The sequence below is a fragment of the Neodothiora populina genome (assembly GCF_041146345.1).
Source record: "Neodothiora populina strain CPC 39397 chromosome Unknown canker_contig_16, whole genome shotgun sequence".
Classification (NCBI taxonomy): Eukaryota; Fungi; Ascomycota; class Dothideomycetes; order Dothideales; family Dothioraceae; genus Neodothiora; species Neodothiora populina.
Window position 1 is genome coordinate 123352 of NW_027191409.1, and position 22177 is coordinate 145528.

The following is a 22177-nucleotide window of genomic DNA, read 5'->3' on the forward strand; positions in this document are numbered from 1 at the left end:
TGGGATGATCAAACCAAAAAGAGGTGGCTGGGGTTTTTCTTGTCGGATCGAAAAGTCCCTCGATCGTGCGAAGAGTTCGGTTCGGCGGGCGATTGGCGGGTCTGGAGTGTGCGCCTCTTTGATGAGAGAAGCAGAAAAGTTCTAGACCTCACGAGACCATGGCTGAGATTTTTAAAAGGCTGTCGTCTGCGTTACGGGACATTAGACATGTTCGAGTGTCGATTGCCTGCTGTAGAAAAATGCCAGTTTGACGTAAAACCATGCACATTTTCTGACCCCTCTATCCTTCGTGTTACTTGCTATGTGAAAATGTCCACGGCAAAAGTGTGTGCATTTTGAAGTCTAGCCCTTTGCACCTTACGTTCTGTCTACGACCATGAGAACTAAAAACACTGGGAATTGATAATGATACACGTCCTTCCGATTGCTATGCTGTAGTAAATCGCTATGCCATAATCATGCAAATACTTGTAAACATCATCAACCTCCAAGAGCTTCATTACTCGCCCAGAGGGTCACTCCAGCATAATGCATCCATCTCTCAGACCCAAAGCAGATCAATGCTCAAAAAGCATCCAACCACTCAAAGGCCCAAAGGATTCTGCCCAGTCTGTGCCTTGCCCCCGATAGCCTCATCTGCCTCTCTCTCTTGCCTCGCACTCTCCTCTCGACGAGACTTGTTGCCCTTGAGCTTGTCTGTGTTGCTCTCGCCGCTGCCGAAGGGCTGCGCCAGCCCGCCGACGACGCTGCCGACTGGGGACAGGCCTTTGTTCAGCGCTTTGCCTGCTGGGTCGCCGATGAAGGATAGGAGTCCTTTTTGGTCGTACGAGTCAGTATACGTTGTCTCGAGCCTCAGCGGATGGTAGTAGGCGAAAGGAAAGGACGAGGCGCTAGACATGGGGCTGCTGTGTATAAGCAGCTTTGACTTTTGGCAATATTGACCTTACCTTTCTGTTCGGGGTCTCCGAGTGAGACATTGTTGCCGTCGACCGTGTGCACAAGGTTACTCTCTCGCTCCATTTCTTCTTGGGTCTTGGTACTCATAACTTCTGATTACTGAGAGTGATTCGTTAGGAAGGGTAGATGTGTTTTTATATGTAAAAAGCCAAGGTAGATCTTTTCTTGCGTTGGTTCTTGTGACCAGCAGGAAGAATGGACTATGATATAGCTACATGTCATCTTTTCTTCTTCTCTCTTGCTGCTTGTTACCTTGCCTAAAGGCCAGCCCAGGCGAAGGCGGGTCTCTTGACCCTGCTACCTACGTCATGCGTAATATAGTTCCTTTCTCCACGGGTACGGCATACACGCGCGAAAGGTATCTCTACCTGTCGAGAGTGATGCATGCACACCATCACGACGGGACGGCACGGCCGCACACCGCATGATCTATCCTTCCTCTTCATTTCGAAACATGACATATCACACCTTCGTAAGGCGACTTGAAACAGGATTTGTAGTGTTACAAGTCAACACAGCGATACCTTGTAATTATGTGTATCTTGTGCATGTGTGAGGTGTTCATGATTCCTGGCTCCCTGCGAATTCCAGATGACGCAACAGGATCTGCCTAGAGAGAAGCTACGGCCATACGGCGACGTCGATCTGCTGGGCGACGGTGCGGCTGTACAAAGCTGCCTCGCTGCCATTCTTGGCTTTCATTGAGTATAGGGTCACCCTGTTCTCTTGTCCAGCGAGATCCCCATTCGGTCCTATGGTCACCTATTGTGATTGTTGACCTGTGATGTACGTTTCAGACAAATATCAACTCGAATGAGTCGCCTAAGGGCATGCGACTTCTCATAGTGAACCATTCCTGAAAAATGTCAATTGGAGATGTAAAGAACAATGGTTGGTTGAAAATTAAAAAGATTGAGAATCTCGGGACAGCTATCTATTCGACAGTAACGGATTTGCCCAGGTTCCTCGGGAACTCGGCATCCAGACCACCAGCTATAGCAAGCCAATAAGCTAGGAGCTGCAAAGGAACCACATTCAGTAGGCCTTGGAGAGCATCAATGTTGCGAGGCACCTCGATCTTCCTAATATTGTTATTGACGAATTCTGGATCAGCAGTAACGCAGATAACAATAGGACGGCCGTTACGAGCAGATCACTGCTCGTAAGCAATGAGTGATGTAGAAACGACGTCGTCACGCGTCAGTATCATAACAATTGGTATAGATTCGTCGATCAGGGCCAACACACCGTGTTTGAGTTCGCCAGTCATGACAGCCTCGCAATGTAGATAGGATATCTCCTTGATCTTCAAGGCACCTAGAGAGGTCGTAAGCAGCTATAGGACAAAACAATACTAACGGTAGAATTACAATGAGAGCCGAGGCTCATTAGCATTCTGGCATCATAGCGACCGTCTGATTACTTGTCCCTGCATACAGAGAAAGGCGTACGGACCTGCCCGAGTAAGGATCACACGTCGACATAGCTGATAGACCTTGTCCTTGTCAAGAGCGAACAGTTATGTGATGGATTTTGATGGATTTTGTAAGTATATGGAACATTTGGAGACAAGGATCAGAGCCATGGGCGGTAAGGCTGGCTACGATGAGCATTTGGAGGAACAGGTACTATTGTTTCGTGATATCTCGACAAGTCCTTCTGTGGCCTGCGATAATAACTGGAAATCGACGTGCAATGCACTTTCGGAAGCAACACCTCGAAGGAGCGATTGTTTTACCTGAGGAATGTAAATCTCTGGAATGAGCCAATTCTCAGAGTAGACACAGATTCCAGTGGTGTCGCTCGCACGGCAAGCTACGCATCATTGGTTGGTTGGTAAGGAATGCTGCCTTTCGTTATCTTGGCCACTTGACTCGCCACGACTTCGATTGGAAAGCAGTCCTACCGTCTAAGCGATATTTGGAAACTCGGTGCATTCCTTGCTGACGACAGCGGATTTCCCGTTCCTGACAACCCCTTGCCTCCAATCGTCGTATCACGTGCAACAGAGCACTCGATCTCAACGATGGAGAGCGAAAGACACAAAGAGGATGAACTACTGAAAGTCATACTCTCTACTCACTACTGACCTGTATCATGTGACGAGAGATAGAGATACAAATGATATAGCGCTGGCATAGATCGCTGGTACTGAAATCAACAGTGCCATGGCCGCCCAAAACGAGGCCACGATGGGCATATACGACTGATTGCAGACAGCTGAAGATTTCCAAGCTGAGATAGTACTAAAGTCAAGAACCACTTGCGTATGAGCCATGAACCACTCAAGCAGCCACCGCAGCAATCAAGCAGCATTGTGAGGTAGGTCGTGCTTTGGTACGCATCTGTCCGAAGACGCACGTAAGGTATCCCACTCTCAAGATCGATATATCGACTGGATCAATTATGGCATGACGTGACCTTGTTGCATTGCCGTGTCTGTTTGCGGCTGTCCGGTGTATATACTCGGGGCTATATATGAACCACTACCATGGAAGCAAAGGCAAGGTCTTTACACATCTTTGAAAGCTCAGATCATCTCTCTTGTCAATCCCAACAGTAGAAACTCACGATTGCCAACATGGGGACTATACCGTCGATAAACCCACCTACAGTGGAAGTCGCGTCACTGAAAATTGCATCTTCAGCTCGAGATGAGCTATCTGACAGCGACAAGTTCCCGGGAGCATTCGTGGACGGACGTAACATGCACTCGTCTGATCCCATCGTGTCCACTCAACTATCCGAAGATCCTTCGGACAAGACCAACCACCAAGATCCTAGTCCCGCTGATCGCAATAATCACGTCGATGTCAATGATGGAGACACCGGACCAAGAGTCCCGTGCACTTGTAAGGAGTGCCGTCAAATGCGGGCTCACGATAAACGTGCGTTCTTCGAGCCTATGAATATGCTCGATCCAGCCACAGCGAACAAGCGAGCCAAGCTTGCTGCCAAACTACGCAAACGCAGGGGTAAACAAGAAGGCCGACAGGGAGACGACGTCACCGGCAAGGAAGTCAAGACCGGATGGAATAGTAAATACTCGACCGATGCACGACCTTTGAGTAAAGAATTTCTCGATAAACTTCGGGCATATGAAAAGATAATGCTCGAGGGAACTGGGGAGGGTATGGCTGGGTTCCCGGGACATCATCATGAGACCTTTGGAGGAAGGTGTCAACATCGACAAGATTGTGGTTCTTGCTACTGGTGGCTTCTATAACCAGCGATCGGTGACACATGGTTTGCCCTCGACAAGTGGTTTCGTGAGATTGCCTCTATCCTGGCCATAGAGAAGATGAGTGTGTGACTTATTTTTCTTGCTTCTACTCAAGACTGGGACTATGGCCTGAACAGTCAGTTGTGCTGATGAATAATGCTGATACAATCATAGTCCGCCAGAAACAAGAAAACTTAAACCCCTTACCAATATATTTCCAGGATCCAGCTTACATAAAATCGGACGCGAAGATCGTTGATGCGCTCGCTCCAAACTGCAAAGTCATCTGGCACCCTGAAGCCAACAGTCTTATCGACAGAAACACTTTCCTATATGCTCAGGCCCCATGGTGGACAGCATTCTATAAATTCATACTGCGGGACTCTGACCCTGGGGTGTTCTTTGGTACCAAGGCTGAGTACAATCTGAACTCCGAAACTGCATATGATATCCGCGAGAATTTGGGATTGGGCAGTGTTGAGGCTGGTCAGTGTTTTTCCGTTCGTTGTTTGATTGCGATTGGGTATGTTGTGCTAAAATTTGTCTATGCAGAGAACTCCAGGGAGGTAATGCTGCAATGGCTGCGAGTCCGTAAACCCGAAGCTTGTCCTACCGTGGAGATACCACGTGGTATCCCGCTGAGCGGACTGTTACCAAAAGACTTCTGCGCTACCTTTTTCCGCAATGCAATTTACTGGCGTCCAGTCACTGAAGTCGACGCGGAGGATCAGACTGAAAAAGTATGCCGCATTGACGAAGAGATCCTGGCAAGAGTACAGAGTCTGGACGAACGCGTTGCGGACCAAGGCATACCTGATGCCGAAACAGACAAGGAAGGTCCGGGAATGCCGAGCATGAGCGAACAGCACAACTTCTTCTTGAGCTCCAGACTACTGAAAGATGATCTCTGTTTTGATCTGGATCTGCCATACATGTCTCCTGCATCGACCCCCTTGCCGGCCAGGTTCATTAACAAATTCGAGACGATCAAGCATGAGATCCGCACACACGAAGCTTGGGCGGATTGGCGACAACGACACAAGAAAGCCATTGGTTCGACCATGACCAGGACTGACAACATTATAGTCACCGGCCATGAGCTGTTCTTTCAGGCTGTCAGTTTCGGCAAGGTGTCGATGGAGAGCTGGTTTTACGTTACTGCAATGCCGTTTATCTTGAAGGAGATAAGTAAGTGGCGACTCCCAACGTTCGGACAAGACACGAACACAAGCGTATCGTATACGGACTAACCCCCGCTCTAGTTGGCAGCAAACCAAAAACCAAAACAGCCATCATCTTCGTCCACGCAGGCCTGCCCATGGATGAATTCTTTGAGTCGGGCTTCTCTATGCTCAAAGCCTTGGGAGCGGCGATGTACATCCGCGACACCGACATGAAGAAACTCAGCGGACCAAGAACGCTAGTATTCAACGGCATGTACGAAGACGAACTCATCAGCATTGTCGAGAATCTGCTCGCGACAGCACCTGCAGTCTACGTCGGTAGAAGCCTCGAATGGCTTCTTGACGATAATCGGGAACGCGACAACGCTGTGGCCACAAGCGTATAAGGAAGTACCCAACCTCCACCAAGCTTTCACACGATGACAGGAGAGCAAGGCCTGCAAGCTATCAACTCCCTGCTGAAACTAGATCCGCCCCCGAGAGTGCTCACGAAGAACCTCCAAAACCATCCTATCTCGCTTCCTCGGAACCCACACTTCAGAGGCAATCTCACCTCTAGACCCAGCCTACATGATCAAGGCAGGTCTCGAAGCAGAGCCATCATCGTCATCGTCAGTATCGCCATCGTGCTCGTCGTCGATACCATTGCAGCAGGCGATGCCGTCACCTCTGGAAATGCTGACCTTCACGAGGGTCATGGATACTGTTTTCAGGAATGCGGCGGTTTATTGGCCTGCCACAGTGTCGTAAAGTAGGGTCTAGGGTGCGTTTATGATTTCTTTTCTTTGATTTATTGTGTCAGGTCCATCGCGGAAGTCTTTCACGGGTCCTTGGATATCAGTTGTCTTGTGGCTGGCGGACCTGGCCAAGGGTGTTCGAGGGATTATGTTCCACAGTCTGGCCGTGTAGAGAATTGTGCAAGAAGTAGATTGGACGGTATTGAATGTTCGTGTTGGGGCGTTCATCGAGGGCAGAAGGATGCCTTAGCTGATTTGCATGGATTCGATACGGGTTTCTTGATAATAACAGTAGCAATAATGATAATAATAATGATAATAATACACTAATGCTACATAATCGTACACTAGGATTATCTAGAGATTCCCAAAAGTCGACGCTTCGAGGACCATTCACAAAATTCATATAACACCCCCTATCAAAAGCTTTCTCTCTATCTCAACCTCTCCCCCTTGATCAAACAGTCATCGCTCCAATCCTCCGACAACACTCCTCATACCCCAGCACGGACATGGTCTGCGACGACGACGGCCCAGACATGCCAAACATCAGCTTATCTCTCAGATAACGATGAATAGCCTTGCGCCACTCCTTGAGCAAGCGAGTCTTTGCCTCCTCGTCGCCGTCCTGCACAGAAAATGATGCGGCGACACGCTCACGGCACACGTCCTCTATAGCGGCGGAGTAAGCCGCTGCAGATCGAGCAAGATGGGCTTTCAGAGCCGCGGGGCTTGGGTCATGAGGCACTGAGGCGGCTGCGAGACGCTCTAGCGAGTCCGAGGCGAGCAGCTCTAGAGCGGCGCTCTGGAGCTCGGAGGCCGAGATTTCGATTTCGTTTGTGGTAAGCTGTGGGTCTGTGGCGGTAGCGGCGGCGGCAGGTAAGTCGCTCGTGAAGAAGTATTTGTTGCGCGCGACGTATTCGGTTGGGTTCTCGTAGTTTTTGTCGTCGACTGATAATACACTCATGATGTGGGTTTTAAGGTCTCGCTGGCCTAGGATAGGGGTGCTGTGGGGTTTCTGTTAGCTTCTGCGTGATGGGGATTCAGAAATTTGTGGGGTTGCACTTACTATTGGTCTGGTGAGTACTCTTTCTTAACGGCGTCGACTACAAAGCCAACTAGATTCTCAAATGATGGATCGGTTGCTGAGCTGTTCATTGCTCGTTCGATAATGATCTTGGCATGGTTCTTTTGCAAATACCATAACTTGTCGAAAGCAACAATGGTGTTGCCTTTGGTGAATTTGAGGTCAAAAGTATTGATCAGATCTTTCATCTCCATAACATCATCTCGTGTAGGGTTACGCCAACCCAACAGAGCTAGGAAATTCGTCAGAGTCTCTGGTAATATGCCGTGCTTTTGTCGTATAGAACCAATATCTGTGTCGAAGTTCCTCTTAGACAGCTTGGCCTGGTCCTTGTCAGTAAGCAGACCGACGTGAGCAAATGCTGGCGAAGCCCAATCAAATGCACCATATAATGCCATGTGCAATGGAGTGGAAGCCATCCATTCGGATCCTCTGATGACATGAGTAATCTTCATATGATGATCGTCGACCACGTTGGCAAGATGATAGGTGGGTGTTCCATCACCCTTCAGCAGCACAACACCGTCGACACCCAGATTCTGCGGCAAGGTCTTCTTGGAGGATTTGTCCAGAGATACTTTGCCATAGACCAGATCAGTCCAACTTGGGGACTTGGCAGGCTTACGCATGCGAACGACGTGGCGATGGCCGTTTTGAGCTCGCTCGGCAGATTGGTCGTCAGGGATGCTAGCACAGTCGCTCTGACATCCTCCAACAGCCGCACCGATTTGCGAGATATCTGTCTGCACCGGAGCTGGCTGGTCCGCGGAGCAGAAGCACCGGTAGGCAGAATGTGAGTCTAGTAGCTTTTGCGCATGTTCTTGGTACAGCGCAGTGCGCTCTGACTGCTTATACGGACCATAAGGGCCGCCAACCTGTGGTCCTGCGAGTGTAAGTATGTACTAGTAAGGCGGATGTATTCAAATAAGGTCTACCTTCGTCCCACTGAATGCCAGCCCATCTCAGGTCATCGCAGAGCCGTTGCTCGGCGTCAGATACCAGCCTTTTCTTCGCAGATTAGTTCCCTGACTTCACAGCAAGAGCACAACTCACGAACCTGGTCGGTATCTTCGATTCTGAGCAAGAATTGGCCCCCGGTTTTCTTGGCGAGGAGGTAATTGAACAATGCCGTTCTCAGTGAACCCAGGTGGAGGTAACCCGTGGGCGAAGGAGCAAATCTGGTCCTGGCAGGTCCGTCTGGCAGGAGTTTCTTTCCGGTGGCAGCCTGCTTTGCAGACCTCCTCGAAGAAGACGAGAATGATCTCGAGCTATTACTTTTATCTGAGTGTCTCTGCAGAAGTACAGAATACCGGCCTTTGGTGATCAATGTAGAGTGTTCACGGCAAGCCCGGCAGACATAAGGACTGGCAGTCGACTGCTGCAAGAGCAGTCGCTTATTTGCCAACATGTGAAAGAAGATTTAACTACCTATGATATACTAGTGCAAGCATTGCCGGCATATAAATGATGTTTCCGGAAGCATGAGTAAAGATTGTTATACCGGTGATGACTCTGCCGAAGAACAGCCGTGCCTTCTCTCCGCAAACCCCGGTTCGTCATGAAAGCAAAGACAAAGAAACGCGCCAGCCTCAAGTGAAAGTTTACCATCATTTATTACAATTAGGCAATCACTGAGATAAATCCTTCATTGTGAAAACCAGATAGGTTGATTATACTGTTCTTCTTTGTTCCATCAATCACCTTCATCTTCCAAACCTGATTCCAACTTCAAAGTAGAAGATCTGAAAAGAAAACGCTGCCAACAGTACGTCAGAAAATGAAAACCGGCAAAGAATTGGCTGCTAATGCGCAACAGTGAGCTCAGAGGAAGTGGATCTCTATGGTAATCACCGTCGAAAAGTACAGGAAAAGAAGAGAACAAGTACCTGACCATCCATTCACAGAGGTCCTCGAGATTGAGCGCGGAGCCACCAAAGTCGAGATAAAAAAGGCATACCACAAGGTCCGTCATTTCTCAGATCAGCATTTCTCGCCGAGCTCAGTATCTGATATTCCCCGCCCCCCCTCAGGCAGCCAGGACGCATCACCCCGACAAGGTCCCCGAAGACCAACGACAGGCAGCAGACGACCGTTTCAAGACGATCCAGCAAGCTTACGAGATCCTCTCCGAAGACGACACTCGCGAACTCTACGACCAGCATGGCATGGCAGCCTTTGAGAAGGGTGGCGCAAGCGGTGGTGGCGCTGGCCCCGATCTCGACGACATCTTAGCGCAGATGTTTGGTGGTGGCATGGGTGGCATGGGTGGTATGCCCGGCGGCGGCTTTGAAGGCATGGGCGGAGGTTTCGGCGGTCCCAGAGGCCCGAGAAAGAGCAGAAACGAACAGCAGGAGTACGAAGTCACCCTGGAAGAATTGTACAAGGGCAAGACGACACGCTTCGCAAGCACCAAGAACGTCATCTGCTCATTGTGTAGTGGAAGTGGAGGCAAGGAGAAGGCCAAGGCCAAGCAGTGCGGCACTTGCGGCGGCAAAGGTGAGACTGACACTTTATTCGCGTTACAAGTCTGAATACTGACTTTGAATCAAGGCTCAAAGACTGTTCTCCGCCCAGTCGGCCCCGGACTAGTCACACAAGAGACCGTCAACTGCTCGACATGCAATGGTCGCGGATCTTACTACGCCGACAAGGACAAGTGCAAGAAGTGCAAGGGTGGCCGAACCGTATCCCAGAAGAAAATCCTCGAGCTTTATATCCCGCCTGGTGCTCGACAGGGCGAGAAGATCGTCCTTGCAGGTGAAGCGGACCAGGTCCCGGAGATGGAGCCTGGCGACATCATCTTTGACCTTGCTGAGGCACCTCACAAGACCTTCAGCCGAGCAGGCGCCGATCTCTCCGCTGATCTTCACATTACCCTAGCCGAAGCACTCACTGGATTCAACCGGGTGGTGTTGACCCACCTCGACGGCAGAGGCATCTCCTTGAATGTGACGCAACCCAAGGGCAGAATCCTGCGCCCTGAGCAGATCATCAAGATTGACGGCGAGGGAATGCCCATTAAGAAGTCAGACGCTAAGGGTGACCTGTATCTGATTGTCAAGATCGAGTTCCCCGAGGACGGCTGGCTGGCCGACGAGACGACGATACAAAAGATCAGGGATGTACTGCCCAAGCCCAAGCCAGAGATTGAGGCTGAGGTGGTCGACGAGGTCGAGTGGGATATCGCCCCGAACATGGACGATTTCGGCGCCAACTCGGATGACCCGAGAGCTGGAGCGCAGTGGGAGGACGAGGATGGCGAAGAGGGCGAGACTGCCCAGTGTGCGCAACAGTAGACGTCGCTTTTTCTTACTTCTCCTTTTTTTCCCCTGCCGCATGAGCTGGGTAAGGGGTGGGTTATCGAATGCACCGGCGGTACAAATGCCACTCTAGCAAGGCCGCCACTCTTTGATGAGGACAGAGACGGAAAAATAGTCATCACTCGCGTAACGCCATGTGCCCAACTCGCTCCCTTCGTCCCGTCGTCTCGCAGGTACACATGCGGTTGTGCAATCGCGGACTTGATTGTGTTCGCGTCACTGCCACTTACTCTCCGCATTCATCCTCTCCGCTTCCTCCCCCATCTTATCCATCCACCTTTTAACAAGCATATCATTCTCCGCCTTGAACGTAGCAACCTTCTGCTCGGCCATATTGAGTTCAAGATTCAACCCCGCCATCTCGTCGTGCACATTCTCCACCAATCGCTGCCTCTGCCTGACCTCTTCGTCGCGGTCTTTCAGCCGTCGCTCCAGCGTCAACTTCTCGCGTGTAAGCGTCTCTACCTGTTTCGTGGCGGCTTTTGCTTGACCAGTCAGTGTGGCGAGCTCGGCTTGCCGCTGGGAGAGTTGAGTCTGCAGATCGGCGCGAGAGCGTTGCGTTGATGCTAGATCTGAACGCAGCTGGGCCAGGAGATCCGAGAGAGGCGCGTTGTTACTGCTGTGGCCTGGGAGAGGGTCTTGGACAACGGGCGATTTGCCTCTGCTCGGGGACGCTAGGCCAGATGTCGCGGCGCGGGCTGACAGCTGCTTTCCAGAAAGAGCAGGAGCGGGAGATGTTGAGGCAGCAGGAGTAGCAGTAGACTCGAGGGCTGCGGTGCGGTCGGCTAGTTTGGTGTCTATGAGGGTAACGGGTCAGAATCAACTTTCAAGACTGGGTAAGTCGGGACGAGTGTTTCGTACACGCATCTATGTAGGATCTGTGTGCTTTCTCTCTCAGGTCGCGCTCGTCCAGGGCTGCGGAGTATTGGGATACCCAGTCTGACATGGTTGTTTGTCTCTTTATTGTTCTAGTAAGGCACGACTTTTCTCATGATTGCCTAGTATACATATGTGTATCCATGATATCCGTATATTGTTGTAAGCGCTTATGAGAATCGAAATGCGATCACTGTGAGGATAGTGTGACCGGTTGCATTATTATATTGCTTCCATAATTCCTCCATTGTGTTTTGGCCTGACGTCGGTAGGGCTTCATCGATAAGATAAGAGCAGGAACTAAGGAAGGAGAGATAAGATAAGGTACGGGTAGAAAGTCAAGATACTGAACCGAGGCCAGTCGGGGTCCCGAAGTTGCAGTAAATCAAAGCATGCTGTGACGAGAAATGCTGCTGCATGAGGGATGGTCAGCACCAGAATACAAAACGCGCCGATAAAGGAAAACCGGAGATGCCGAAATCCCTAACACCGACGGCTCGCCTCTCGCCCGGTCCTCTCCCCTTTCGCGGGCGGTTCCCAGACTCAGCCAGAGTTTTACTGCAATCCCGTCCATCGGACGAACCACCAAATCTCCGCCATGCATTAAGCGAAAAAGTCATTTGATAGATTGCTATATTTATCTGCAATCATAGCCGAATGGTCATGGCCATGATGGAGGGATTGGAGGAAGCGGCAGGCCTTGCAGTAAATCAATCTCACCCCTTTCCTTTTTCTTGTCTCTGTCGAGATAGACGACAATTGTCGCAGCAGCGACAGCGACAACAGCAGTAACAACAACACCTGACCCTGGCTCACAGTCACCTTCTGCCCAATTAAGAGCTGCCTTTGACCACGCGAACGGAACCACCACCAACAACAACAACAACAACAACAACAACACCTTTTTCGCCTCTTCAGCTTCGCATACCGTGTTTCCGTCCACATATACTGTTGGTCAGCAACCTTCCAAAGGAAATTCCCTCCATAACCACGAACATGGTGACAACGTTCACAGCAGCGACATCCGATCGCGGTCTCCCTCTCACCAGAGAATCCACTCACAAACGCCATCACAAGGTCAATCAAGACCTCCGGACACCCATGACTTAACAGATGCAGAACTGGAAGACATGATATTGCATCCATGGGCCGAGTCATCCAGGATCGAGTTCCATCAGAAGTTCAACACCTCCAATCCTACCTACAAGAATAAGCTACGACTCAATCCGGCCGCCGAGGCACGAGTGCGCTTCTTTCTGCTTCACCCCAATAGCCCCATCGATCCAAACTCCCCAGCCGATGCCAGGCTCAAGGCCCGGAGCAGGTCCTATACGCTGCACCCGTGGACCCCACACGGACATCTATACCGTGCCGACAACGGACCCACCTTGCGCAGGCACGTCAGCGAGACAGAGGTCTGGGGTCTGTTGACAGATGAACATGTCCGCTCTGGCCACAAAGGGAGGGACAGGATGCTGAGCATTATCAAGGAGCGATACGTGGGTTACACACTCGAGGAACTGATGTTTGTGCTTAGCACGTGTCGTGTCTGTCAGCGAGCGAGGACGGGAAGCAACTCGGGCCCAGGTGCTGCAGAGATCTCCCAGAGGCTGAGAGCATCTTTAGGCTCAATGCATCTATCGCCTAGTGAGCCCCTGTCGAACGATGTCTCTTTACGGCCACCCATCATGGCAGATGTGCAAACTCTACAGCGAGGCGTTGGCGACCAGTCTATGGCCACACCAAGCGCTACCTTGACCGGCGCTATGCATGCGCCCACAGCACCGATGGACGGAACGCGGCAGCCGCTCTTACCACAAGGGCAATACAATGCGCATCTAGGGATCATAAGGCCAACACACGTGCCAGACGGCGCCGAGATGCGTAAAAGCAAGTATGCCCCAGATGAAAAGGGACTAGTGATGTATGATGTACCAGATTGGTACTGTTAGCTCTGCCGACAACCCGAGGAGTGCTAGAACAATCGTCGTTGCTTGCATGGATATGCTCTACTTCCAAGCTGAAGTCCAAGTCTTGTGTTCTTGGTTATGATGAGTCGATCCGAGAACGTGGCAGGCACTACCTGTAGCTTAAGCTTCGAACAATAACCTTGGTCGCGTCGTGCACGATAATGGTCATTGACATATCGCCTACAGGAGTCTAGGATATGGTCGCCCGATCTAGAGATATTCACGATGCGATGTTGGCAACGATGAATCGGACTGCCTCAAAGACACAACACGATCAGCCCAGTCTCGTGGAGTTAGTCCGGGTATTCTATCCAAGATTCCCCCAAGATTGAGTTTCAGCTTCGATTGCCACTGCCCCGCAATTCTTGCCCCGCATTGCGTCTACTCCCGAACCCTGCAGGCACACAAAGTGTAGCCAAGTGCTAGCTGTATAGGGCAAAGATAAATGGAAAGATTGTTTAGAAGCTTTCGAACTCCTCTTCATATGCAACCTCGACCAAGTTGAAGGATCGGCCAAGCACCCACTAGAGTTGAGTTGAATTCCTACTCTTGGCCATGTCCCATCCTTGTGTGTTGTTTGTACCGTTCTGCATCGACTGTGGCGGGGCGTTCATTCTATATGGTGGCCGTACTGTGAAAATGGACTGGGACTGACTCGGAGGACATCATCGTCCTCATACCATGCGCGTCATGTGCATCCTGCCAGTGGTTGAAAGGGCCCACAGGAGTCCACTTCTCATGTACGACTCAAGCTCGCTCTGCTACAGTTTGAGCGAGGTGATTTCCAATACAGAGATACACTGTACGCTAAGGAAGATCTCGAACAACAAAGAGCAACATGTCAAGTATTCCATTGGCCGGCGGCTATAACCTCTGCCCCTTGTGCCGCCGCCGCGTACTCTTACTCCCTTGGCTACGGATCATGTAACGATTTCAAGTCTGGGAGGCTGTGTTCAAGCCAGACCTCGCTGCATCGCACGTCACGCGCGCATGTCATTACGAATATCCATAACGTTCCAGGTCCGCGGCGTCAAGCGAGCCGGGTAACGTACGTCAAGGTGAGGCTGATACAAAAGGCGGGCAATGTCCCACCAGTAGTAGGTCGAAGTAGGTCCGCACGATCAATTTTAGTGAATACCACTTGATCTCCGTCGACAATGCTCTTCCAAAAGGTCTTCTATGCTGCGCTCGCCACAACTGGTGCTTCGGCGCAGTCGATGAACTTGGCTGCCGCACTCAACAGTACTGGCAACTTCAGTTGTTCTGCAGGCGTTGCTGACCGCGTACCCTAACATCGCCGCGAGCTTGAACAATGCCACCAATGTCACGGTGTTGGCTCCCAGTGACAATGCCATTGGCGCCTTCTTGAACACGAGTGCTGGTGGACTTGCGGCTGCTGATGAGGGCTTCTTCTCGGCTCTGCTGTACATTGTGACTGCCAAGGCGTGATGTTGCATACTGACACTTCCCAGCTCGTACCACATTCTCAATGGCACCATCTACGCAGATCAGATCACCAACACCAGTCAATTCGTGCACACTCATCTCACAAATGCCACCTATGCAAACGTGACTGGTGGACAGGTTGTCGAAGCCATCAATGCTAATGGCAATGTGACCTTCTTCTCTGGCCTCAAGGACAATATTACTGTCTCGCAGGCCAACATCAACTTCACCGGCGGTGTGATCCACGTCATCGATAGTCTCCTGAAAGTCCCTCAGAATCTCTCAGTCACTGCGCAGGCTGCGAACCTGACCGCTCTCCTTGGCGCGGTTCAGAGTCTCAACCTCACAGAGACACTCTCTGGACTGAGCGACTTGACCATCTTTGCACCCAACAATGCAGCCTTCCGGTCAATTGGCTCGGCTCTCAGCAGCGCAAACACTAGTGAACTGGTCAACATCATTTCGTACCACGCTGTCAACGGAACTGTTGCATACAGCTCTATGCTGAGTAACACCACGCTTACCACTCTTGGCGGTCAAAACCTCACCATCAGTATCGTGAACGGTAGCGTGTACGTAAACAGCGCACGCGTGGTGAACCCTGACATCCTCACCAGTAATGGTGTTGTCCATGTCATTGACAAGTGAGTACCACGAAATCTGCGGTATCCATAAGACGTTACTAACCGTGTCCACCAGCGTGCTCAACCCCAACAACACCTCTGCAGCTCCAGAGACACCACTGCCACAGCTCCTGCAACACCGGCATTCACTGGTGCCAGCTCAGCCACTGATGTGCCATTCACCTCTGGTGTAGCTACCCCGTCCAGCAGTGGTCCAGCGGCCGGAACCGCGACCACGAGTGGAGCCGCCGGTGCCGGTGCAAGCAGTACTTCCTCAGCAGGTGCCGCTATGAAGACTGGTGCCGTCGGTGCTGCCGCAATCTTCGGAGGAGCTGCATTCTTGGCTAATTGGTAGATGTGACGTTGAGCAGAGTGGCAAGGAGGGAAAAGAGATTCCCGGTTTTTTTGCTTGTCGATAGTCGACTGTACCTAATGAGAGTGCCATGTCTTTCTTGATTATTGTCAAATTGTTGTCTGTAACCTGCTCTGCACTAAATTCATTCAAACACCACCATCAGTCTTAAGGCTGCTTGTAGTCATGAAGATATAATGTAGTCTAAAAGCCGCCAAAGTCCGTGCCAAGGTTGTGCCTCGGTCAAGAACGTCACCTTTCCCGCTTCCCGGGCGTAGCAATAGAGCGCAGTGCAGTAAAGGGTAAAGCAGCTTAGCTCGAATGGCTTATCGGGGATTCGTTATTCATTTGCCATTCACCTTGACGATAATACTCTACAGATAGAAGAGGAGTGCAGGAAAGTGCGTACACAAGGCTGCGCAACAATCAAAGCAAGCCGTGTGATGCAGTCATCGTCAGCTCAACCACGAGCAGGACAAAACTCCCCTCCACAGTCGCCCACGGATACCGATAGGAATAGAAAGCGGAAGCGAACATCCAGATCGACGCCTACTCCGATAACAGCAGCAACTGCCACTTCTACTTCGGCCGACAAGTCGACTACTTCTGGCAGGCAACCGACCATTCAAGGACTGCTCTCCACGCAACAGATTCAACCCCGCGTCGGCCACCAGTCTCCCAATAACAAGAGATCAAGGCAGGAACAACTCTCGGCGACCCCGCCACACAACTCTTCTTCATCCTTCTCTCAATCTCTCCCTGCCGGAGCTATGTACTCCTTCCCCAGCAAATATGACAACAAGAAGCCTGCCACGGTAGATCTCACAAAGTCTCCCCGGGCGCGAAGACCGAGCACCGTCGGTGGCGGATACGCAATCCAGAGCAACTTCAACCCTCACGCCGGAGCCAAGAAGCTGCTGGTCAAGAACCTGAAGCCCCAGTCGGCATGGGATGCGAACAAGTACTTCGACCAGACATGGAAGCAATTAGACGCCGCTCTCACGACTATTTTGTCCAATGAGCCCCTCAATTTCTCCATGGAGGATATGTACCGCGGCGTGGAGAACCTGTGTAGACAGGGCCGGGCGAGGGATGTCTATCAGAAGCTGGCTCAGACTTGTTCTTCGCACATCAACGACACTGTCAGGACTGCTTTATTATCCAAGGCTAGACAAAGCAATGTCGAAACCCTGCAGGATGTGCTGGTGGCCTGGTCGTCGTGGAACGCTCAAGTCATCACCATCCGTTGCATCTTTTACTACATGGACCGTTCATATCTATTGCAATCATCAAAGTCATCGCTGCAAGACATTGCCGTGAACATGTTCCGCGATGGCGTCTTCAACAACGAGACGCTCAAACCCAGAATCATCGATGGAGGTTGTGATCTCATCGCGGCAGACCGAGCGGAACAGCAGTCGGACAGGTCCATCCTGCGCCAGGCTATCGACATGTTCCATGACCTGGCGACCTACACAAACAGCTTCGAGCCCCGCATGTTGGCCTTTTCTCAGACATATGTCATGCAATGGGCAGAGCAGAAGAGCACCGAGCCTGTGCCGGATTACGTCAAGGCCGCCAGCGATCTCATGTCCAGAGAAGTCGAGAGGTGCGACTTGAACAGCCTGGATTTGAGCACGAGGCGAGACTTGCTCGCTCTGTTGGAGGACCACTTGATCGAAAAGAAGGTGGACTATCTCACCGACCAAGACGCCATAGCCGACCTGCTCGATACGTATGCCAAGGACGACCTCGAGAAGCTCTACAACCTGCTGCAAAGAAAACGCATGGGCGCCAGGATACGACCCGCTTTTGAGGACTGGATCGAGCTGACAGGCAAGGACATCATCTTCGATGAGAAAGCACAGGAAGAGATGGTGGTGAGGTTGCTTGGCATGAAGTCCAGACTCGACACCATCTGGCGTACCTCTTTCCATCGCGATGAGCAGTTGGGTCATGCCATGCGTGAGTCGTTCGAGAAGTTCATCAACACAACCAAAAAGGGAGCAAACACATGGGGAACCGACAACTCCAAGCCCGGAGAGATGATTGCCAAATACGTCGATCAGCTGCTACGTGGAGGATCCAAGGCAATTCCGGCTCGACTCACGGCAGACAGACGCGAAAGCCTTGCCGCAAACGATGTCGAGGACAACGAAGACCACATGGACGAAGACAGCGAAGTCAACTCGCAGCTCGATCAGGTGTTGGACTTGTTCCGTTTCGTGCATGGCAAGGCTGTGTTTGAAGCTTTCTACAAAAAGGACCTGGCTCGTCGTCTTCTCATGGGCCGTTCAGCGTCCGCCGACGCCGAGCGCAGTATGCTCGCTCGTCTCAAGACAGAGTGTGGTGCCGGCTTCACACAGAATCTCGAACAAATGTTCAAGGACGTCGAGCTGGCTCGTGAGGAGATGTCGTCTTACAAGTCACGGATGGAAGAACGACGACTGGAGAAAGGAACGGACAAGCCTCTTGACTTGAGTGTCAATGTGCTCTCTGCGGCAGCCTGGCCCACATATCCAGACGTTCCGGTCAGGGTGCCACCGCACATCAAATCCGCCATCGACTCGTTCGAGCAACACTACAAGAGCAAGCACAGTGGGCGCAAGCTGGAATGGAAGCACGCACTGGCGCACTGTCAGATGAAAGCCACATTCGCCAAACAATCCAAAGAATTGGTCGTGTCATCCTTCCAAGCCATTGTTCTGTTGCTGTTCAACAGCCTCGGCAAAGACGAACACCTCACCTACGACTTCATCCGCTCCGAATCAGGGTTGCCTGAAGCGGAAGTGAACCGCACCCTGCAGTCTCTGGCATGTGCACGACTACGGCCTCTGACGAAGCACCCCAAGGGAAAAGACATCAACCCAACCGATACGTTCACGGTCAACACAGGCTTCACCCACGACAAGTACCGCATCAAGATCAACCAAGTGCAATTGAAGGAGACCAAGGAGGAAAACAAGGAGACGCACGAGCGTGTGGCGGCGGACCGGAACTTTGAGTGTCAGGCGGCTGTTGTCAGGATCATGAAGAGCAGAAAGACGATTGGGCATTCGGAGCTGATTGCCGAGGTCATCAAGGCTACGCGGAGCAGGGGTGTGTTGGATGTCAAGGATATCAAGAAGAACATTGATCGGTAAGTCTTTTTCTCCGTTTCCTTCTCATCTCTAGTGAGAGAGTAACGACTAATCTTTTTGCTCCTAGATTGATCGAAAAGGACTACATGGAGCGTGAGGAGGGAAACACGTACAGCTATATCGCTTAGAAGACCGAACACGACGAAGAAGAAGAAGAAGAAGAAGAAGAAGAAGAAGAAGAAGGGTTAATGAGCCAATGCAAATATTATCAACATTTCTGACAATGATGAATGACTGTTGTTCGACTCAAAAGAATAGGATGCAAGATAATTGTATAATTTTGTGTTCATCCGGTTTCTGGAGATCTCAACATGACTCGGCGCGTTTCTCGAGGTTCGTTCCGCACCTTCCTTCTACGTCTGACTGATGAGCGCAGCTGCTTTTCTAGTCTTTCTAGTAATCCGAGCATCGCAAAGGTGAGCGGGGCAACTACTGTTTTCTTCTCTCCTGGCGAACGCCACGACGATCCTCTCATGTCTTTCTTTGCTGTCCTCGTCATCTCTCTGGTTTCGTTCTAGAGACGGACGGTGATACTGATATACCACACCAATCATTCTCCTTTCCTCCAGCTTTCAGCATGAGTCGTTGCTTGCCTGCCTGTAGCCTCTATACCGAGCTTTCGAATGCGCCATCGTAGGGGTGGTATGACCGCGTGGCGCGAAAGATCATTCGTATCCATTCCGCCATGAGCAGCTTGCCCCTGACCAGAAGTTCGAAGAGGAGGATAGGAAGTCAAATCCCTCATCGCTTGCCCTTCTTCTTCTTCTTATTCTTACCACCACCATTACCCGCAGCCCCAGGTGTCGTCGTCGTCGTTTGTCCCGTCGCACTCGCTACAACCTGCTGCACAGCCTCGACAGCGCCCCCGACCACATCCTTCATCTCTACATCCTCTTTCTTGTCAGAAACAGGCTCCTCAACACTAGCCCCCGGCACCGCAGCCATGAAGCCCGCCAATCTACCCAACGAAGCGATCAGACGTCCGACCTCTGCTGACTTCTGGGTTTTGTATTTCAGACATGTTCCCGAGACTGGGTCGTAGGTCTTGAGCTCCAGGTGCGCGGGTTGGGGTTTCGTCGTCGTCGTCGTTTCTGTTTGTGACGTGGCAGTAGAGGTGGTGCGTTTGGCGAGTTTTTTGGCGTGGCGCTCGGTTTGGCGCGTTGAGGGAGTTGCCGAGGGGATGTGGTATTTGGTGGTTATGCGGGTCTTTTTTTGTTGGCTGGGTTAGTTCTTTTTCTTCTCTTTTCTTTTCTGCTGATATGAGGGAGAGGGAAAGGGAGAGGGAGAGGGAGAGGTAGACTCACGGTTGACGGTCGGGCTTGGAGCAGGAGCGCTGATTGGCGCTGCCATTCTTCGCTTGTCGCGAAGTAGGACATTGTTCTGCTTTTTTTCTTTCTCCTCTTCGTTCTTTTGGGTTTTGTGCTCGTAGAGGGGTGGCAATGGACGTTGCGCTGGGTATCTTTGTGACAGTCGTTGACGTTAAGAGCTTCGATCAGGCACTGTACCGTATGTGGTGCAGCGGAGGGGACAAACAAGAATTGCGGAGGTGGGGACCGGATTTGGCAGTTCTAGCCGAGTACGTCGAACCAGTCATACATCATATATAAATTGCTTGGAATCGAAATTTATATATGACTGGTACCAAGCACAGAAGGACTCTCCAAGCATTATAGATACATAGACGAGTCATAAACAAGTCATTCGTTCTCGTCAAGATGTCCGAGAAAAAGAGGGAGACATCAGGAAGAACCTCAAGATCCAGTGATCTTCTCGTGACCGGCAAAAGTACAAAGAACAAAACAACTCCACCCTCGATGCACGACAAGACAGCAACCATATCCCGCGCTCTAGAGTCCACCAGCCTAGAAGACGACAAGCAGAACCGCGACAGCAGCATCAACAGCGCAAACGATGGCGAGAGTAACAAACCCCAAGTCCCGGTGACGGTCGAAACCCTGCTCGAGCGCTGCACGCTCCTGATCGCCGAACTCGAAGCCTTCAAAGAACACCTCAGAGCCAACAAACAGGACCAAGTGGTCGAGATAGCGCATTTCAGGAACACGGTCAAGTCGGAGCATCGGACGCTGCAACGGCTTGCTGACCAACAACAACAAACCCACCAGCAGCAGCAACAGCAGCAACAACAAAACAGCACATCTAGCCATACCACGCAGAACCAGACCTCGGCGCAAGACGAAGCCACGCGCCACACAGTCAACAGCTCGAACCTGCCCTTCGTCGAGAGCGTATGGGCGGTGGTCAAAGGCACGCGCGGGCTGCAGGCATTGCAGAAGCGCTATTACTGGCACCACCATAGCCACAACCAGCACGACGGGGACCGGAACAAACCGCAGACGAACAACCCCGGACGGAGCAGGAACCAAGGCGGGAACGCCGCGCGAGGCGTCGACGCCAAGAAACAGTCTGCGCTTGTCGATGTTGTCGGCAAGGATGGGTTGGAGTGGTATAAAGTCTCGTTGATCACTAATGCGCGGCTGTTGTTTGATAAAGCCAAGCAGGGGTGGGAGATGGGGATTGATAGCTCTGATGAGGATGAGGGTTTTGACGATGATGGATCGACGAGTGTGAATGGGGCAAGGAAAGAGGATGACGATCATGATGCGAGCGACGACATCCCCCTAATCCGCATGGCCAAAGACCTGCAGAAAGCCGCCTCGAGCGTCCGGATCCGCACTCGACGGCCCACAATCCACCTCATCCTGCCCAAGATCGTGGAATCTGAAATCCCCGAAATCGACAGCATCATAGCCCACTTACGCGACAGGCTCGACTGCGTCGTCGAAACCGCCACCACCTCGCCTTTTTCCGCATCATCTCCGCCGCTGTCAGAAGTGATCAACACCCTCCTGACGAACCCCTTCGCATCCCTGACCCCAGTCCTCAACATCGACTGCACGATCCTGCTCGCGCTTGTCTCTGACTTCTCGCACGCCAGCGTCGCCGCCGAACCCTGGTTCCATCGCGCGCTGAAGCGGCAGGTCGAAATGGAGGATAGCGAGAACTTGCTTCCCAATTTACTCTATCCTGCTCTAGAGGGCAGGGAGTTGGTTTGTACGAGCGAGGCTGCGACGCGCATGAGGGAGATTGTGGATACGATTGGCACGAAGGGGGAGAGGGCGAGGACGAGGTTGTTCATGGAGTTTGATGATGATGCTGATGATGATGATGCTTCTGTCTCTCGGGACGATCAAGGGAGAGCAATGACCCGCGCCGAGGAACTACAGCTCTGGTCCAAATTCCA

At 51.6% G+C, this 22177-nt stretch overlaps 7 protein-coding genes across 9 annotated transcripts; 3 read left to right on the plus strand and 4 right to left on the minus strand.

Moving 5' to 3' along the window:
* Positions 1–583: 583 nt before the first annotated feature.
* Positions 584–1044, minus strand: AAFC00_003399 (uncharacterized protein; the record flags this gene model as incomplete). The annotated part of the gene is made up of 2 exons (XM_069342864.1): positions 584–813; positions 948–1044. The coding sequence occupies 2 exons, from the start codon at positions 1042–1044 to the stop codon at positions 584–586; spliced, it is 327 nt and encodes a 108-aa protein (XP_069200674.1).
* Positions 1045–6558: 5514 nt separating this feature from the next.
* On the minus strand, positions 6559–8596 carry AAFC00_003400 (uncharacterized protein; the record flags this gene model as incomplete). The annotated part of the gene is made up of 4 exons (XM_069342865.1): positions 6559–7108; positions 7171–8071; positions 8124–8196; positions 8246–8596. 4 exons carry the CDS (start codon positions 8594–8596, stop codon positions 6559–6561), a joined length of 1875 nt encoding a protein of 624 aa, XP_069200675.1.
* Positions 8597–8952: 356 nt separating this feature from the next.
* On the plus strand, positions 8953–10484 carry AAFC00_003401 (uncharacterized protein; the record flags this gene model as incomplete). Its single annotated transcript, XM_069342867.1, has 5 exons — position 8953; positions 9005–9031; positions 9093–9151; positions 9219–9684; positions 9739–10484. Coding segments are annotated over 5 exons (1299 nt in total).
* Positions 10485–10724: 240 nt separating this feature from the next.
* On the minus strand, positions 10725–11454 carry AAFC00_003402 (uncharacterized protein; the record flags this gene model as incomplete). Its single annotated transcript, XM_069342868.1, has 2 exons — positions 10725–11305; positions 11370–11454. The coding sequence occupies 2 exons, from the start codon at positions 11452–11454 to the stop codon at positions 10725–10727; spliced, it is 666 nt and encodes a 221-aa protein (XP_069200677.1).
* Positions 11455–12041: 587 nt separating this feature from the next.
* AAFC00_003403 (uncharacterized protein) lies at positions 12042–13336 on the plus strand (the record flags this gene model as incomplete). Of its 3 annotated transcripts, none has more annotated exons than XM_069348083.1 (2): positions 12042–12089; positions 12203–13336. In XM_069348083.1, 2 exons carry the CDS (start codon positions 12042–12044, stop codon positions 13334–13336), a joined length of 1182 nt encoding a protein of 393 aa, XP_069200678.1. The 3 variants fall into 3 exon arrangements, with proteins under 3 accessions (XP_069200678.1, XP_069200679.1, XP_069200680.1); XM_069342870.1 differs by having other exon boundaries at positions 12048–12089; XM_069342869.1 differs by lacking the exon at positions 12042–12089 and having other exon boundaries at positions 12515–13336.
* A 2882-nt stretch (positions 13337–16218) lies between these two features.
* Positions 16219–19043, plus strand: AAFC00_003404 (uncharacterized protein; the record flags this gene model as incomplete). The annotated part of the gene is made up of 2 exons (XM_069342871.1): positions 16219–18914; positions 18983–19043. The coding sequence occupies 2 exons, from the start codon at positions 16219–16221 to the stop codon at positions 19041–19043; spliced, it is 2757 nt and encodes a 918-aa protein (XP_069200681.1).
* A 613-nt stretch (positions 19044–19656) lies between these two features.
* AAFC00_003405 (uncharacterized protein) lies at positions 19657–20291 on the minus strand (the record flags this gene model as incomplete). Its single annotated transcript, XM_069342872.1, has 2 exons — positions 19657–20121; positions 20220–20291. 2 exons carry the CDS (start codon positions 20289–20291, stop codon positions 19657–19659), a joined length of 537 nt encoding a protein of 178 aa, XP_069200682.1.
* Between the last annotated feature and the right edge of the window lie 1886 nt (positions 20292–22177).